General features: G+C 33.7%; 2 protein-coding genes across 3 annotated transcripts in view; both read right to left on the minus strand.

Moving 5' to 3' along the window:
* LOC21395028 (splicing factor U2AF-associated protein 2) overlaps positions 1-2,631 on the minus strand; it is a 7,987-nt gene extending 5,356 nt beyond the window's left edge. Inside the window, exons 1-4 of one of the 2 annotated variants that reach the window (XM_024174449.1) lie at positions 2,407-2,631; positions 1,539-1,649; positions 1,104-1,241; positions 776-978 (exon numbers count right to left, since the gene is read on the minus strand). In XM_024174449.1, coding sequence (XP_024030217.1) covers positions 776-978; positions 1,104-1,241; positions 1,539-1,649; positions 2,407-2,470 — 516 coding nt within the window. In that variant the 5' untranslated portion in view covers positions 2,471-2,631. Of the gene's footprint in view, positions 1-775; positions 979-1,103; positions 1,358-1,538; positions 1,650-2,406 lie in introns of those variants that run through there. The other variant, XM_024174450.1, reaches the window with a different exon arrangement.
* Positions 2,632-6,974: 4,343 nt separating this feature from the next.
* Positions 6,975-8,663, minus strand: LOC21395030 (GDSL esterase/lipase At5g03810). The gene is made up of 5 exons (XM_010111646.1): positions 8,399-8,663; positions 8,127-8,257; positions 7,737-7,970; positions 7,271-7,535; positions 6,975-7,171 (listed from the first exon to the last, which is right to left on the minus strand). The coding sequence occupies exons 1-5, from the start codon at positions 8,661-8,663 to the stop codon at positions 6,975-6,977; spliced, it is 1,092 nt and encodes a 363-aa protein (XP_010109948.1).
* Between the last annotated feature and the right edge of the window lie 3,925 nt (positions 8,664-12,588).

Here is a 12,588-nt window from a genome sequence, read left to right on the forward strand (position 1 = left end):
CCCACGCAACAAGCTAGAAGCTACTCAAACTTTCATGAGTTTAAGATGAAGTTGACACTAGACTAATGGAGTTTATCGCTAACTATGCAATGCTACAAAAAATCTCAAAGCAATAACATTCCATTCCATCATTGTAAAGCACATTCCAACACAAGATTTTCCCTTTTTTTAAGTACTAATGGATTTTGAGCTCAAATTTTACCAGAGGAGTATTTAAGTAATATTCGGGAGTATGCATAACCCACTCAAGTATTATTAGATCTTCCATCTAGAGGGAGACCACAACGAAATGTCACTGAGGCAGCATCATGGTATCATTACATAAGTGGTAGGATTATGTTAGTAATTAGCTATCAATATAATAAATGGTTAGTGGCTTGTTATTAGAATTGGTTGGTTATATTGTTAAGCTAGACATTAGTAGTATATAAGCAACAGTAAGGGGCTAAAGGGGAGGTAGGCAGGATATTGAGGGTTTGGTTAGAGCTTGCTCTATTGGGAGAGAGATAGGCCTCTCAAAAGTCTATCAACCATTGTAGTTTCTCTATAGCATCTATCAATAGCAATTTCTATTACTCTATTACCACTAACCATTTATTATATTGATGACTAATTACTAACATAATCCTATCAATAAGCAGGAATCTATGTTCCTTTAAGTCAATAGCTTGTTAGTTGTTACTTCTCGAGCTTGACCCAAACGACTTTCAGATTAAAAAAAAAAAAAAAGCAAAAACAAATAGCTCTGAAGAATATAATTGTCCAAAGCACCAACCTGAGGTACCCAAGCTCTAAGACCTCGATCCCATTTATAGGTAGTCCCATCATCATCGGTGAATTCTTCTTCGCCTTCTGGCGGTGTTGATGGTCTGTCGTTATCGTCTTCCAAGAAGGCACCATGAGATCCATCTTCTGCCCCTGCCTCTGCCTCTCTAATCTCCTTCTGCCATTTCTCGAACTCATCATCATTGGAGGGCTCTGCACATGACGTTACACATTTCTTAAGAAGAAAACCCATAAAGTTACTAACAATGCCTGCCCCCAATATAATATTCCGGGAAAAAATAAAAGATAAAGAGAGCGAGAAAACTACAGCTGCCAACCTGTTGCATTAGAATAATCAGCTCCTTGCTGGGATACGTATGCCATCAACTCAGGGACTGAGGACAATGGCTGCCATTCACTCCTCCCTTCGGACCACACCAACGTAGCCTCAGTGAGATATCCGTTCAAGAAATGCTCTGTCCACGCGAAGTAAATAAGCAAAGCAGATGGTTCAATAGCTCATTAGACCAATTGAACATGATACAGATTGGAACTATGCTTGAAATCGGGGTATTGATTACTGGTAGTAGAACTGAAATTCAAAAAATTGGACCATTAAATTCAAGGAACTAAATATTTAAGCAACAATTAAAGGAAAAAAAATCTCAAACCACAGAAAATCTTTCAGTTTCTTTATACTAGTATTTGAAATCCAGAAAGCTGAAAAACATTTTCCAAAATGGAACAGTTTCTTATACCAAATTTAAACTCACCAAGCAACTCCGAAGATACATAGGGACCAACATGTTGTTGATTTTCACCAAGGATATACCATCCTACTTCAGCATTTGGTTCAGCGCTCCCACCAACTTTGTGTTCCATGTCTACACAACAAAAATGCAACAGAACAACCAAAGTTATATTCATTCTTTGCTTCTCAAGCTACCCATCAAAAAAATTGTATTAAATATTATATACAATATAAGATGGGTCCCTAAACTTTTCGTGATTAGGCACTTTTTTCTGTCAATTCAGTCCCTGAATTTCCAAAAGAGTACCAATAAACTCTGATCATCAAGGGTAGTTGATTTTAAGGGAATTCTATGACTAATTCATAAAATAAATTCTAAAAAAGAAAAGAAAAGACAAAAGTACCAAACTACAAGAAGTTCAGAGGGCTGTGAAAAAAATTATAATTACTTCGTCTAAAATTTAACTGCCGCCAACAAATTCCTACTTTTTGGTAAATTCAAAGATTGTATTGCTAACAAAAGGGGGAAAAAAAGATTGCAAACAACGAGAGCTGGGCCAAAATGCTTATAGTAAATAAACAAAATAGAATAAAATATAAAAACCCTAGAAACCCAATCATTTTTCCCAGGTTTTGGATAAATTAGTTAAATTTCTTTGAAATAAATGCTGAAGCAAACAACCCAACCCAACTATAAAAACCAATCAACACAAAAAATCATGAAAAAAAAACTCATTTTCCATAATTTGAATTTATAATTATTGTTGTTATGATTATAAACTGGTTGTTGCATTTGAGCCAGAGACTGTAGATAGAAAACTGAAAATCCAAACCAATAAAAAGGAAAATAAATAAAAAAAATTTTGGGAAGAAGAAGGTGGGAAACGCACCGGTGAGTTGTGGTTGGTGTCGTTGGCGGTGATCGTAGTTCTCAACAGCCTCCTGAAACGACATCGTTTCAGAGCTTGATTTTCAGTTTCCTCTTCTTTTTCTTCAGTTTCCTCTTCCTCTTCTTCTTCTTCTTCTTTTTCTTCTTCTTCTTGTTTTTTTTTTTTTTTTGAATGAATTTTGGGTTTCTTCTTCTCCTGCCTTTCTCTCCAGCAGAGGTAGAGGAGGGGCCGAATAGAAATGGAATTCTATGGAACGTTCCGGGTCTGTTTGGACACAAGTCTTAAATGTATTTAACCTTGATTATGATATCCTTGCATCTAAGTTTTTATTTATGCTATGTTTGTTAGGAAGGAAAGAAAATAAGATAGAAAGAAAATATGAAAGTGATGGAAAATAGTAATAATGGAAAGGAAATTGATTTTCTTTTATGTTGTTTCGTATGAGAAGATGGAAAGAAAATGAGCTTACCTTCACTTGTTTAGTATTGGAAGTTAAATTGGGAATAAAGAAAAAATTTTACTCGTAAATTACTTTTATACCCTTAAAGTTTTTGCTTAGATGTTGATGGAGAAAAGGGTAGTTTAGTAACTTTGCTCACTTTAATGAGTTGTCCCTATTTTTCATCTCATTTTCTGCCCACTTGTGGAAAGAAAAAAAATAGTGGGGCCCATATGTATTATTTTTCACTCCATTTTCTCTTCCTTTCTCTTTTCTCTCTTACCAAATAACCTACATTTTTATTTTCCCTCTCAAAATCACTCCACCTTCTTCCTTCCTTCTACTTTTCTTTCCTACCAAACATAGTTAAATTCCTTTCTCAGATAAATAAAAACAAATAAATGTGCTTCAACCGATAACCGATTCTAAAAAATTTTCTTCTCCTTTTCTTTTCCTATTTTTTTAATAAAAAAATTATAGCATAATTTTGTTTTTGTTCTGTTTTCTATCATAAGGAGATTATAAATTACTGTTCCTTTTTTTCTTTTCTTTTGATTTCACTTTTTTTTATTTACTCCTTAGGTTAAGGACTTGATTTGTGTAAGTTAAGAAACGGGTGATCAAAATATTACTTAATAAAGAGTTTAATTAAAGGCTACACTTATTACTCTTATATACGTACACTTATTGCCTCTTGGGGTTAATGCGATCTTGACGAGTTGATAGAAAATATTTACGTGTTTCCTTTATTGTGATATTGATCGTGGCCTTTTTTTTTTTTTTTTTTTTAAGGTTAAAAAACATGAAGGAATATTATAGTAAAACAGAAGAAAATTAGAGAACAAAATTGAGAACTTGCAATTATTATTTAAGAAAAATAAAGTATTTTCATTAAAAACTAGAAAACAACCATTAATCTATATATATATATATATCTATATTTATAGATTTACAGTGTAGAGATATATAAAAGGGATGGATAAACTAGTCGGGAGAGCATTTATTCCAAGATATTACGTTTTTTTTTTTTTAATTGATCTTAACATGCAGTCAGTCTTTTAAAAAAGAAAAAAGAAAAAAAGAAAAAAAATAAGGTCAGAAAGATTAAGAATATATATAGTGACTGAGGAGAATCAAAGTATGAAACTAAAAGCTTGCCGTCATTACTCAAATTCAGAAAGAACATAAACATACTATACTGACATGATTTAGAACAACTAAAGCGGCCATTTTTTTAAAAGCAAATATTAATAATAAATCACACAAATTCCTTTAACTAGTTATTGAAAGAAAGAAAGAAAGAAAGGAAAAAAAAAAAACCTAAAATTATAAAGATGCAGTACGTTCCGAGACTAGTGGTGGTTGAGGCAGTAGTCATGGCATTTGATGGCCAGGTCTGACCAATCCCTGGGACTGCACTTGTCGTGGACTTCAATAATGAGGGCGCAGCAGGAGGGGCTGATAGGAACATTGTGTTCATAGTAGGCCTCTATCTGCTCATGGCATGGCACGTATAAGCGCGAAATATCAGGACATGTTTCGTTATTACGATACGGTGGTGGTGGATATTCTGAGCTCTTCGGCTGATCCGGTGGTGGTGGAGATTCTGAGCTCTTAGGCTGATCCGGTGGCGGTGGAGTTGCTATATTACCCGCGTCATTCGTGGGTGCAGGTGGAGTTACCTCATTCTCTATGCAATTCTTCTCGGCTTTAAAGAACCACCAAGGGCGGAATGGGCTGGGGCAATTGTTGGAGATGTCGGAAATTGCGGCACAACAAGAGGAGCTAATAGGACGCTTCTGAACAATCATGTTGAACAACACATCACCAGTGCATGGTGTAGGAGGGAAGAACGGACCGGGACAACCCTCTCTAGACTCCACGGTAGGGATGAATATTGTTGAAGCATTCAATGTGAAGAACAACACTAGAAAAACCGAATGTTTCTTCATCTTAAGTTACCTTCTAATTTTCAACTCTCTTTCACAGCCAATGGAGAAAATATTGATATGCGGCAAAATAGTTTTGTTCTCAATGCACTTATAAATAGTGCTCAAAAGTACCGCACTTTGTGAGATAATTTTCAAATAAGAGATTATTTTTGAGATATTTTAGTTAACGTGATGATAAGTACTGATCTTATTTTGGAGATATTTCAATTCAAATGATATTCTAATTGTCTTTCAAAATTTATATTACTTTTTTTATTAAATTTAATTATAATACTCTTAATAAAGTTCTTTTTAACAATCGAACTATTTTTTTTATTTAAACTTTTTTATTTTATCACTTTGTATTTTCGATATAATGCTTTTCAAATATATACGAGAAATCTTCATCACAAGTAATCTTGTTTCCATTGTATTTTTTTATTCTGTTGTATAATCAAAATTTCAGAAAGATTTCAATTCAAAAGTAAATAATGACCGTACGTCTACATACTATCTTCAAAGTTTATACTTTTTGTCAATTCGTTATTATATTTGATAATCTAAATTTAAACATACATAAAAGAGCCAAAAAAAAGTGTGATGAGTGAGTGTTTTAATAATAAATTAAATGCTTTTAAGCTTAATTATTTGTTTAATTCTCAAGCATTGTTTTCATTTTGATGTGTTTTTGTGCATTTTGTAGGAAACTGGAGAAAATCTAACGTAGTGACAATTTGGATCAAAATTTAGAGCAAACCAAACAAAAAGGGCACAAAGGCTCCTTCTTGGAAGCAAGAGGCGTGCACATGCAACATAATGGCACGAACACGCCATCAAGAGGGGCGCACAGCCCAACCCCCCTGCGGCAGCATCTCCTCTCCAACTTGATTAAAGTTTCGGTCATTTTTGTCCCTTGATCTGATTTGAAGAGTCGAGATTGCTCCTTTGGAGGTGATTGGAGAGACCACTGAGCTACAAAAATGCTAATTTTGAGAGGCACACTTATCAAGAAAGATTGGAGGCACAAACTTCAAGGAGAAGAGATAGCTTGGCGGCTGAAAATTGGAGGATTTTTCTTGGAGACATCTTGGAAGATTCTTGAAGATTGAAGCCTTGAAGATCACTCTACTATAGTTTTCTCTTAATCTCTACTCTTTTTATTTTGATTTTCATTTGAAAATTGTAATTGTGATATTGTGACCACATGGTTGCTTTTATGATTTTCATGATGATTATGCTTATGGATTTGACCGTGTGTGGCTAGATTTCTAAACTAGGGCCTTGATGTAGCTTGAACTGTGTTGTGAATATTTAGTTGGTTGTTAATGAAATCTTGACTCAATCATTTGTGTTTCTCTTGAACTTAATGCGTCTAGTTTGATTGGAAAATAGACAAGTTTCGTTGATATTTGGGTTGATGCTTTGGGGAGGTTAGTTCGAATATCAATATAGGGAAGCACAATCTAATGTTGTTGTGAGACCGAGAGGTGATCAACACATAGGTAATCGTTATAAGAATCTTGGTAATTGTGAGACCGAGAGGTGATCAAATGGTTAGATAATTATTGAAAGGTTGAACTTAATGAATGTATTTTCCTCTTTTTCTTTTTCAAATTTTTTTGTCTTTTTTTGTCTTTTTTTGTTTTTCTTTTAATATTCTTTGACCATTCACTTTTTATATTCTTTTTTGAAATAGTTTCCTTTCTCACTTTCTTTTAATTAAAATAATTCTTTCTAAATGTCTTCTTTTTTTTTCGATATGTTTCTATGGAATATTTTTTTTCCTCTTACGCCAATTAATAGATATAGGCCTTGTTCACTTCACAGATTCGAGTTGAGATGTGACATTTTCTGAGAACTTTTCACTGTAGCAAAAAAAGTTAGATGTGATATTTTCTGAGAGCTATTATTGTAAAAACTTAAAATTGAAAACTCAAATCGGTGAAGTGAACGAGACCATAAATTTTAAAGACTTTATGTATTTTGATGCGAAATTAAACTTATAAAGTTATTTTTTACGTGCGCGTGGTTCTACTAGTAAAATTAAAAAAGTACAATAAAGGAATGCACTCAGTTAAATAATACGTTGTACCATTAAAAAACAAATAAACATAAAAGAGATGTAAAATAAAAAATAAAAAGGAAAGGCAGATAAAGCAAAAGAAGATGACAAAAAAAAAAAAGAAAAAAAAAACTTTTTAGTTGTAGACAAGAGAATATGCAGCTGAAATCAAATCATCAACAATGAATTTGTTGGCCGCTTCGGAGGGATGGAAACCATCCCAAAACACGTATTCGGTAGCATTAGCACAAGTCCCTAGAGATAGGTCGTTGCATAATACTGATGTTTCAATCAAGCCTGTGCCACAGCAACCGCGTCTTGTCTCGGAAAACCCTACAAATTAAACAGACAAAAAAATACATATACAATTCATACAAGTAATTAAGCCAAGAAGAATGGGTACTAAATAGCAAATTAAAATGAATCATGCACCTCTTTCACTAGATCCTGCTATGATAGTGTATAGTGATTCATAAACGTCAAAAAGGACCAACTTTAAACCAGGAAGCCTAGTCTTCAACAGCTCTGATGTTGAATTCAGTTTTCTATTGAAGAGTTTTGCATCCCGATTTAGTTTCTCCACACACTCATGATCCTTGCCGGCGCCTAACCCAAACAATGTCATGGCGGCCGGCAAGCACCCAATTGGTGGCAAATTTGTGACGCCAATCCTCCGTGCTCCCAATCCATACAAATCCTATATATATATATGTATCGCACAAAACTTAAATTATTAAAAATGCCATTCAAATTTGTTGTTAATTATTATTTCGTAATTATAACATTTCTAATATATATATATATATATATATACATATATACACACACTTAATTTCCTAGACTAATATTATGTCTTAATTAGATCAAGATAATTAGAAATATTAACCAGGTACGGTACCTCAATGAAATCGGCATAGATTTGGACGAGCATGTTAGAAAATTGGTCGATCCTGTAGGGAATGTTTACAACTGGATTGACGTAATAATTCTGAAGGAAGTCACTACTTCCAGTGCTAACGATGTGGATTCCTCGAGAAAACAGTGAGGAAGCATTTTCTGCTCCTATTAGTTCCACTATCTTCCCTTGGTACTCCTTGTAGTTTTCCAATTGCTTACTTAGAGGAATAGCTAGCTGCATGCAGCAAAATTAACCATGCATATATGCTATAATTGGTATATATATATATATATATATGTATGTATGTATACACACATACATAAGCTATATAGAAAAATAATACATCCACACACATTAATTTCATAAAATCTAGCAATATTAGAAGCTTACAAACAAATCCGCCGTAGCATCGTAATAGCCAGAAGCCGCTGATGCAAAGTTTGCTCCTATCAAGAGGTTTTCTGCTTCAGCTTCTTCACTAAGATAAGCTGCCTGATACCTCGGAAATCCAATGCGGCGGGCTGTCAAAGAAATTAATTAATTGACAAGAAATTAATTAATTGAAGAAAACTATACATAATGACTATAAATATGAGTAAATTAGAGAAGATGACTGTGCGCGGAGTGATACATCGGGTTTTGTACGTAGGACAGTATATTACCTATAATATCAGTGACAAGCTGGCCGTTAGTAAATCGGCCTGTTGCTCTTTGATTCATGAAATCTCTGCCGTAAGGAGGGAAGTTCGCTTTGATGATGGTGAGCAACTCATTGTTATTTCCGGCATCTACAACGGAGTCCCCAAAGATGAACAGAGCCGGAACACGATCAGTTAAGTATTGTCCATAAGCGAAATTAGGCAAAGAGAGAACCAAGCAAAAAAGACTCGAAGAAGCCATCAGAGAGATCAGACGTTGGAAATCCATAATTCTTAGTTTGACGTTGTTTCTTTTATAGAGCTGCCAAGACTTTTCCTCACTTTTTCACTCGTTTGTGGGGAAGGGGAGGATATCTACACATGTATATATAGCATGCATGCATGCTAAGGGGTCAAGAAATGTGAATGGTTTTTTTTTTAGTTATCTATTTGCCATCATCTTTTGATGGAGACTGCTTTTAATCTATTGAATTTTCATCTGAATGGTACAGTTTAACTAGTAAACTTTCTTTTTTTTTTTCCCTTTTACATATAACTTGCATGTCTTTTCCAAATCTTCTTGCTTGAACACGCTCTCCATGTTATCACAAATAGAAAAATATCAAACCAAACCCCAAATAATTAACAAAAACTTGGCATGAAATATTTGCACAAAGTTCAATTTTTTTTTTACGCCACACATTTTTGACGTTCATATTTCTACTTAATGTTTCTATCGGAAGGAGATTATATCTATCTCAATATAAATTGCATTGAAATTTCTTAAAAACGATAGAAACATCACACGCTCTCCATGTTATTCTACCTCAATCCACGCTCTTCTTCCTCGGTTTCCTTTATCAGATTCTCTTTTTTTTGCTTCCATTTGATTTGCCGTTACAACACCCGTCTCAATTCTTTCCTTTCCTTTTTTTTCTCTACTTGGTTCATACTTGTTTATTCCTTTCTTAATTATCTCTCTTGTTTTTGCCCGATCTCACTCTCACTTTCTCTCTTGTTTTTTTTTTTTTTTTTTTTTTTTTTTTTTTTTTTTTTCTATTTGGTTGCTTAACTCGCTTCTCCTTGCCTCATAAATGTGTGCGTGTGTGTGTGTATATATATATATGAAATAAAAAGAGCTTTAGAAAGACTTTTTTTTAGGTCAGGCAGTGTAGAAAAATTAAGGAGATAAGTACATGGACATTACGTGGGATAGCTGGAAGAATCTACAAATGACCTACAAAATAATAACTCGTTATTTAAAATAAATGGACGTTACGGTAGTTTCCCAACTGCTAATTTAACCTTCAAATGACTGCATTAATTTCACTGCAGATATCTAAGATTTTGAATAAATAAAATGAATGTTGATTTCACACACCCAAACATACTTCGTTCTGTTACGACGGAAATTTATACCATTTAATTAAACGGACTAAAAACCCAACGTAAATCATTCAACTTGACACCGGGATTCTTCGAATTCAGACGCACTTTACCGACTGGATTAAATGCATTAATTTAAGTTTTGCTTTTTTTTTTTTTTTAATTTACTCCTGAACATTAGGTTTTATGCAGAATTTTTAGGTTAAGGACGTGATTTGTGTAAATTAAGAAACGGTGACCAAAATATCACTTAATAAAGAGTTAATTAAAGGCTACGCTAATTACTCTAATATATAACTATTGCCTCTTGTGATTAATGCGATCTTGACAAGTTGACAGAAAAAATTTACGTATTTCCTTTATTGTCATATTGATCTTATAAATGGCGTGGCTTTTTTTTTTAGGTAAAAAAAAAATAAAAACTTGCGATTATTATTTAAGAGAAATAAAGCATTTTCATTAAAAACTAGAAAACAACCATTAATCTATATCTATATCTATATTTATAGATTTACAGTCTAGAGATATATAAAAGAGATGGATAAACTAATCGGGAGAGCATTTATTCCAAGATATTACTTTTTTTTCTTTTTTGATCTTAACATGCAGTCAGTCTTTTGAAAAAAACAAAAAATAAAATAAAATAAGTTCAGAAAGATTAAGAAAATATATAGTGATTGAGGAGAATCAAAGTATGAAACTAAAAGCTTGCCGTCATTACTCAAATTCAAAAAGAACATAAACATACCTACTGACATGATTTAGAACAACCAAAGCGGCCATTTCTAAAAAAAAGAAACTATTAATAATAAATCCTATATACTACTCTAAGGGCAATCGAATCTGACACACTAATTCCTTCAACTAGTTATTGAAAGAAAAAAAAAAAAAAAACCTAAAATTATAAAGATGCAGTACGTTCCGAGACTAGTGGTGGTTGACGCAGTAGTCATGGCATTTGATGGCCATGTCTGACCAGTCCCTGAGACCGCACTTGTTGTGGACTTCAATAATGAGGGCGCAGCAGGAGGGGCTGATAGGAACATTGTGTTCATAGTAGGCCTCTATCTGCTCATGGCATGGCACGTATAAGCGCGAAACATCAGGACATAGTCCGTGATTAACAGACGGTGGTGGTGGAGATTCTGAGCTCTTAGGCTGATCGGGTGGTGGCGGAGATTCTGAGCTCTTAGGCTGATCCGGTGGCAGTGGAGTTGCTTTATCACCCTGGTTATTCGAGGGTGCAGGTGGAGTTACCTCATTCTCTATGCAATTCTTCTCGGTTTTAAAGAACCACCAAGGGCGGAATGGGCTGGGGCAATTGTTGGAGATGTCGGAAATTGCGGCACAACAAGAGGAGCTAATAGGACGCTTCTGAACAATCATGTTGAACAACACATCACCAGTGCATGGTGTAGGAGGGAAGAACGGACCGGGACAACCCTCTCTAGACTCCACGGTAGGGATGAATATTGTTGAAGCATTCAATGTGAAGAACAACACTAGAAAAACCGAATGTTTCTTCATCTTAAGTTACCTTCTAATTTTCAACTCTCTTTCACAGCCAAAGGAGAAAATATTGATATTCGGCAATATAGTTTTGTTCTCAATGCACTTATAAATAGTGCTCAAAAGTACCGCACTTTGTGAGCTAATTTTCAAATAAGAGATTATTTTGGAGATATTTTAGTTAGCGTGATAATAAGTACTGATCTTATTTTGGAGATATTTCAATTCAAATGATATTCTAATTGTCTTTCAAAATTTATATTACTTTTTTTGAGTAAATTTAATTATAATACTCTTAATAAAGTTCTTTTTAACAACCGAACCACTTTTTTTATTTAAACTTTTTTATATTATCACTTTGTATTTTCGATATAATGCTTTTCAAATATATACGAGAAATCTTCATCACAAGTAATCTTGTTTCCATTGTATTTCTTATTCTGTTGTATAATCAAAATTTCAGAAAGATTTCAATTCAAAAGTAAATAATGACCGTACGTCTACATACTGTCTTCAAAGTTCATAATCAATTGTTCTTCTAATAATAACTTTGTTTTAAATAGTCATTTTTTAATTCTTATAATTATCTTCAAATATATACGAGATATCCTCATCCTGTTGGAAGACCCCTTTTTTTTTTTTTGGGTTTTTGTTTCCTTTAGTTTTAAATTTTAGTTATGGAAACCAAATAATTTTAGTTGTAATGACAACCAAGTAGCGAAATTGCAGTCGAATCTTTGAGTTTTCCGATATTCGAGTGTTGCTTAAACTTTTCAAAATTTTCAAAACATGACATGCTTCATCTTCCTTTGCAATTGATGTCATGATTTGACGAATAACATGATGCAATTTCAGTGTTGCATCTTCAATAGACAACCAGTTTTTAGGTTATAAACACTGAATCTCTTGCATCCTGCAGTGTGTCCAACGTCAGAAAACAAGTCGGTAACTTGCAGCATAAATATTCACGCATCTTCCTTGTGTTGAGCACAAAGCAAAAGAAATATATTGTTTTTTTCTTGATCACTTGCTAAAAAGTCATAACTTTGTCTTTATACTCGAGCATATTTCCATCTTTAAGGGAGCTTTTCAATTTATTCTTGATGACCTGCTAAAAAGTCATAACTCGGCCTTTCAATGCTTGCGCAATTGGCTTGATTGCAACTGGTAAAGCCTCCACATTCATTCTCTCCCTAGGTTTAGTAGATCTCAGAAAATGGGGTTTTCGGTTTTCCTGGTGGTCTGAGAAGGTCAGAAACGGCGAAGTTCATTGATATAAAGAAACGACAATGATCTAAACAGTAAGAACTGAGTACAAA

The sequence above is a fragment of the Morus notabilis genome, unplaced genomic scaffold (assembly GCF_000414095.1).
Source record: "Morus notabilis unplaced genomic scaffold, ASM41409v2 Scaffold2224, whole genome shotgun sequence".
Classification (NCBI taxonomy): Eukaryota; Viridiplantae; Streptophyta; class Magnoliopsida; order Rosales; family Moraceae; genus Morus; species Morus notabilis.